The sequence below is a fragment of the Scleropages formosus genome, chromosome 16 (genome assembly GCF_900964775.1).
Source record: "Scleropages formosus chromosome 16, fSclFor1.1, whole genome shotgun sequence".
In the NCBI taxonomy this organism is placed as follows: Eukaryota; Metazoa; Chordata; class Actinopteri; order Osteoglossiformes; family Osteoglossidae; genus Scleropages; species Scleropages formosus.
The window spans coordinates 2,152,340-2,158,632 of NC_041821.1; the positions used below are offsets into that span (position 1 = coordinate 2,152,340).

The following is a 6,293-nucleotide window of genomic DNA, read 5'->3' on the forward strand; positions in this document are numbered from 1 at the left end:
ATCGTGTGCCGAGACGAGCAAACACAGTGAGAATAAGAGGCTTATCTTGTTTTTACCGTGTTTACTGTGCTCCTTACACTGCTCCGTACGGAAGGAAGGGTTTGGCACGTTTTCACTTCGGGGATAATAAGAAACTGTAGGAGTTGGTGGACCGACCTCCCCCTGTCACTCAGCACTGCTGAATCTTTGTCTACATTCAAGAAGGGTCTGAAAACTCACCTTTTCCGGACTCATTTCACCCAACATCTCCAGTCGTGCAGCGTAACTTCATGATCTTCCCCGATACACCTCGACACAGCCGCTACTCCGCCCAGTGTGTATGTTACTGTTAGTGAGTATATATATATAAAAATTGTAGGAAGTATCGGGATTCATCTACCCTGAGTTTTATGCACCTACTTGAGCGATGAACGTCATCGGTGCATCAAGTGGAAAGAAACAAAGTAACTGCACTTGAGAATCATATGTCTGCAGCAAAGTGTCTTCCAGCTAATGTAATGAACACATTTTATTTTCTATGAGATGTACGTCGCTTTGGGTAACACACACACACACACACACACACACACACGGCTTTCTTGACAGTTACTTATACATGTATCATTTACCAAACACTTTTCTCCAAAGCGACGCACATCTCAGAAAAATACCGTAAGTTCGTTACATCAACAGCTTGTATGGAGTTTTTTTTTTTTTTTCCCCCTAAATCAACAGGTATTTATAACTGCCTAAAACATGGTAAAAGCAGAAGGGCACAAATGAAACCAGGTGCTTCATAAATGCAGTTACTGCAGAGCACCGAAAAGTCCAATTCAAAGGTAAAAAGTGAACAACAAACATTTCAACCAAGATTTCACCCAAACTTTAATAACACAAACGCCAATGGAAAAGTCCTGAATGTCACTTTTAATAAAACACACTCAACAAAAGTCATTGTAACAACAAGAAAACAACAGAGACGTAAAGACCACACACAGCAACGATCTTCTCATTTGCAGTATCTGTCAGCTTTCATCTTGGACCTCCTGTGGAGCCAGAACACAAACGAAGATGTCATTAACCACAAAAACACACAGGGCGGTGGTGATGGGTCGGGGCGCGTGCATCACGACCGCTTTACGTACCGGTCCAACAGCGCCTCGTGGAACTTGCCGTCCAGGCGGGCCTTCTTCAGCTCGCTGCAGTCGCCCTCGTTCACGCGAAGTCTGTGGTCCTGGAAGCTCTGGAACTTCTTCCTGTGGGTCAGAAGGTCAGATGAGGGGAACCCGAAGGAAGCAGCGCAGTAGGTAGCACTGGTGCCTCACAGTACCGGGGTGAATACGGTCCAGTCTGTGCAGGCTTTGCATGTGGTCCCCGTGTTCGTGTGGGTTTCCTCTGGGTGCTCTGGTTTCCTCCCGCAGTCCAAAGACTTGTGTTCTATGTGAATTGGTGTCTTTAAGTTGCTCAAAATGTGCGTATAAGAGTGTGAAGCACTGTTGCCCTGTGCAGGAGTACCCTTCCTCACACCCTGTACCTCCAGGACAGGCTCTGGACCACTGCGACCCTGTACCGGAGAAGCAGTTACTGGCAGCGGACAGAAGTGAAAAGAAGCACTTCCAGAGTTTATCTTCCGTTCCTCCAGACAGCCGATGTAATCGCTTTCGGCATGAGCTTAAGTTTCTCAAAACATTGGGGCTTCTGAGGAGTCGCGCAGGCAACCATCATTGCGGCCGCGCAGCATCGCCGAGTCGTCCTGCGGAACGGCGGCTGCTGATCCTTCCTGCTGCTTAATGGCCCACAAGGCAGCAGCGAACGCCTGAGGCCCAGACGTTTCGGATCATCCGCTCTCACCAGGCTCTAATAGCCCATCCATCCATCCATCCGACGGTCACGGGCGAATGTGGGGCGCGTCGGCCTGCCATTTACACACACGCGGGGGCCTGGCCTGCTGCATTGTGGGAAGGCGTGTGCACTGAACTAGGAGACACCCCGCAGGTGGCTCCACCACGTCACTATTAGACACATTACGCTTCATTGCCATTTGAACGCCATTAAATTTCAGCAGCGGGTAATATTTTCGAGTTCACGCTAGTGTTTGGTGTGTGTTTTGTGTATGTTTCGGGAGCCATGATAAGATACACACACGTAGTTGATCTCGCAGCTCTTCACGTTGCCGCGGTCCTCGTCCGCAATGTCGTCGTTCTTCTTCTCCTCCCTCTCGGCGCAGCAGCGGATCTGGTCACGGGACGGGACACATTCGCATTCAGAAGCCGCGGGGGAGGTGGCGATGTGCGCCGGCACCCCCCCATGAAGCCAGGCTGAAAGAGCCCCTCGAGGAACACGGACTACCTTTAGCATCTCCTCCTCTCCCGCCATCTTGCTCTTGGCCACTATGTCCCCATCCTCGCTGTAGGACACAAAACAGCTGTTGGCGGCCAGCAGGGCCATCTTACCCTGAAAGGGGGTGTGAAAAACAGGACATTTTCACATTTAACTGTCATTGCCTCAGACAGAACAACTCGCCACACAAAGAGTCTGCGAAAGAGAAATAAAAGCGAGCTTCCGCAGCGACCGCAATTAGGTTCTTTTAATGCAGTGGACACCGAAACTCAGGGCCGTTTCCCTGGACTCTTATCTTTTCTTTTTTACTCAAAAGCGATTTGCACACCATGCATATGCGGGACTGGAACCCACAACCTCCTGGCGAAAGGGCACACTCACATCCTGGAACACCGGTTCCCACTGCTCCCTGGATCCAATGGCGTCGGAGCGGCCCGTCACCACCCCCTCGGAGCTCACCCCCAGGTACTTCCCGTAGCCCGACTTGAGAGCGATTCTGGGGTGGGGTAAAGGCCACAAGGGTCGGTGCCCTCAGCCTTCACACAGAGTGCCGTGCGGCGTCAACAGCGGCAGATCTCACCTGGTGTCGGACAGCTTGACAGCAGTGAACTGCTCGGGGGGGTCCGGCCCTTCGTCTTCTGCAAATCGGAACGAGGAGGAGGATGTTGACGCAGGAGAAAGGATACATTAATGCAGGGGTCTGCGGGAACGCGGAGACACTCGTAGTTCTCTTCCCGCTTTGACCACCCTCGGCACACCCTTAATACACTTCTATGCCCCTTTCCCTCCTTATTTATTCAGCAGCTGAGAGATGAATTTTCAGCGCTTCTGTGAATTTAATACGGCTGCGTACTGGTGGGCGGCATGGCGGTACAGCAGGTAGCGCTGGTGCCTCCCAGCTCCCGGACTCTGGGTTCCTGGGAACGGACAGGTGACGGCACTTGAGCCGCTGACTTTACGAGGACCTCGTTCTCTTCTCTAACCCGAAGCAGCGTCAGCGTGAAGAAGGAACCTGTCAGCACGGAACCCGGCAGCTCTGAGAGTCACTTCCCATTAGCCACGTGCACTCTTCACTACGCGGCTCAGCGCACCGCCTTCCACACGACGCCTGCGGGAAGCTTTCCCGACACCCTGCCGTGCTGCCCAGGGGGCGGAGGCAGTACAACCAATTACGTCTCTCACCCGAGAGCAGCCGAGCATGCAGATCAATGACAAGCGGAAGCGTCGGCGAGGAGCCCATTATCATAATCAGCGCTATTCCATCAACAGGCAGGAAATTTGCCTTGAAAAAAGCACGGAGCCCACAGCTTCCAGCCCTGACAGGACACGTCCATTAATGTTGTTTCTTCTTCCTCGGCGGCGATCGGCGAGTCGAGGAGAAAAGGCTCCCTGGGGTTTCTGGCACTCATTAAGTGGCACCGAATGGCAACTGCACACGTCCAGCCGCTAACAGCACAAGGCAGAGGAGCAGCAGCTGTTACGATAATGACCATCACACACACACACGCGCGCGCACACAGAGAGCAATGGCCGGTGCCGCCGTCTCACAAGTGACATAAAGAAAGAGAAAAGACACTTTTCCCCCACTTTAATGCGAGTGGGAGTAGGAACTACTAGCAGTGCAGATTGAGAGGCAGCAAAGTTATTCATTAACTCAGCAATTCCTGGGTGGCCATCTTTTTATTGCTTATAAATTTCATAAAGCTTTTCATGAGGAAAATTGTACACGGTCTGCAAGCGCAATACTAATTTATGTACTCAATATTATAGACTGCTGAGCAGTGCAGAAAAGTTCATTTGTGGAGCTAATAATTCTGGACTTTCATGGCAGAATGAACATCTCACACAAGGCCAAGGGTGTATAAGTTTGGGTCAGGATCTAAAACCACCATTTGTGTTTTTTTTTTTTTTTTTTTTTTTAAAAAGTCTGTATATATATTTATATTCATTCATTTAGCAGAGAAATTACATATATATATATATATATATATAAATGATAATAAAAAGGCGGGAAAATCCAGAAGCGAAGGAAGGCACATAACCGCAGGCACACGTAGAATGTGGCGGCACGTGACGCTGCCACGCGCTGCGGGGACGCGGCGCCTGGGTCACGTGGCCGCGCGGGAGCGGCGCCGTACCTTTGTGCGGAGCGCCGACGGTGAAGAGTCCCGTGTCGAGCGCGTGCACGTAGGAGCGGCCGTGCATCTCTATGGCAACGGTTCCCGTGATTTCTCCCAGGTTGCTGACGGCCCACCAGCCTCCTGCGGGGAAAGAAGAACGAGAAGAGGAGCAAAGTGACGAGTCGTTTCCAGTCGTTTCCGAGACACAATAACTGCCGGAATGCAGCATCCATACGATCTTTTCTTCATCATCATCATAATTGTTGCTTTTTGTTACCAACAATGTCGACTTTCCCCGCCTCATCCTCCCCTTTCCTCTTCCTGTCCTTGTGTTTCTTCTTCTTGCTGCAGAGACACAGACGAGACAAGTGGCAATAATAACCACGCGTTCTGAATTAACCTTCTTGTATTGTGTGTAATCTGTTAAATAAAATTATATTATAACCGCGCGCGCACACACACTGTGTCTGCGCCTTCCCGTCAATTACGACGTTCTCCAGCCCCGGGCCGTGGACAAACTCCCGTTCAGCGCCAACGCAATTCGGACACTACACCCACCCACCGCACGTTTAGACAACATAAACGCGAAAACAGACCAAAGATAACACAATTGATGATTATCATGATCCATATTTAATACAGTGTGTCGCCTGGGCCTGGTTGTACACACACAGGGCGGATGTTCACTCCCAAAACCGCTATTTCTTCGCATATTTACAACCTTCTCTGTTCTCACAAGAACCTGTAGCCCTTCACCTCTTATCTGTCAGTCCTTTCAGCACCAGTTTGGTAGACTTCACACGTGAATATTCCGCCATTCTCTGTTCTCACGGGCATTCCGGAAGTGACTGTCAGAGAACAACACTGAAAACAGGAAACAGCGGAAACCAACGAGGGACAAACGGTGAGGATGGGAAACGCGTTTCGTATTATAACCGCTCCCTTTACAACAAGATTGGCAACGTAGAAGACGAGTCGTTATAAATACAATAATATTACTTAACGGACGCCCCCCCCCAAATGACACTCAGTAATTAACTTATTTGAAAAGAGGAATAGTTCAGCCTAAGCTGTTCTCTTAACAAGTTTATCGTACCATACAGTGTTTGGGGACTCAGAACAAACAGCAACATTAAGGTTACAAAAATACAAGTGTTCAGTTACTCTGCTCCGCCATTTTGACATTATCATATATCACCTACATTAAATTAATTGTTATGACATGAAAACATAGACGATACACTTAATTATTTGTGGAATTGAGTCAGTTAAAGCTTAACTTGGTTAAATGTGTCAACTGTAGTGTTTTACACACATACACACACTTTACACACTGGTACACCTACTTAGACATGCTTGACGCAAACGCACAGAGTCGCAGCAGTTTCCTTCGGTTCCCCCACGTCGCCTGTTTTTCAACGGGAGCAGCCTGCGTTCCTCCTAACGAGGGCCTGGCTGCAGGCCGGGATCCACAAACCATCTTCAGATGACTGACTGTGGCTTTGATCCGCTGTCCTCCCGGAAAGGAGGAGAACGCGCTCGGATGCGAGGAGGTCCTGCGCGCAGCGAGAGATCTCTGCTTTCCCTTTCAATTTGGACTGTACTGTGCGGTCCTGCAGAGGAAGGCAGGAGAATGACCCCTCCGGATTGGGGCGAGATCACAAAACAAAGGCCTTTGACCGAGCAGATTGGCTCTGAGCCCCACTGGCAATGCAGATGGAAACTGTAGCATTTTCCCACAAATCTATAACGCCTGTCTAAACCACCGCACGATTTGCAGCTGAAAAGGTTACGTCTCCACAGCGAACAAAACCGCTGAACGTGAGCCCCAAATCGAGAAGTTGTCATATTTGT

The 6,293-nt window shown here is 49.9% G+C and overlaps 1 protein-coding gene across 1 annotated transcript; it reads right to left on the bottom strand.

Annotated features, from left to right (window-relative positions):
• Positions 1-860: 860 nt before the first annotated feature.
• On the bottom strand, positions 861-5,296 carry frg1 (FSHD region gene 1). Its single transcript, XM_018735723.1, has 9 exons — positions 5,196-5,296; positions 4,717-4,784; positions 4,458-4,580; positions 2,900-2,957; positions 2,701-2,815; positions 2,329-2,433; positions 2,123-2,214; positions 1,125-1,235; positions 861-1,025 (listed from the first exon to the last, which is right to left on the bottom strand). Exons 1-9 carry the CDS (start codon positions 5,255-5,257, stop codon positions 989-991), a joined length of 771 nt encoding a protein of 256 aa, XP_018591239.1. The 5' UTR covers positions 5,258-5,296; the 3' UTR covers positions 861-988.
• Between the last annotated feature and the right edge of the window lie 997 nt (positions 5,297-6,293).

Bases quoted from the DNA above. Each gene is read 5' to 3' on its own strand.
- frg1 (XM_018735723.1), bottom strand. From the start codon at position 5,257: ATGGCGGAATATTCACGTGTGAAGTCTACCAAACTGGTGCTGAAAGGA. The intron at 2,816-2,899 runs GTGAGATCTGCC...ACCCCACCCCAG, and splicing joins GTCAAGCTGTCCGACACCAG to AATCGCTCTCAAGTCGGGCT. The intron at 2,215-2,328 runs GTAGTCCGTGTT...TCCCGTGACCAG, and splicing joins GAGAGGAGGAGATGCTAAAG to ATCCGCTGCTGCGCCGAGAG.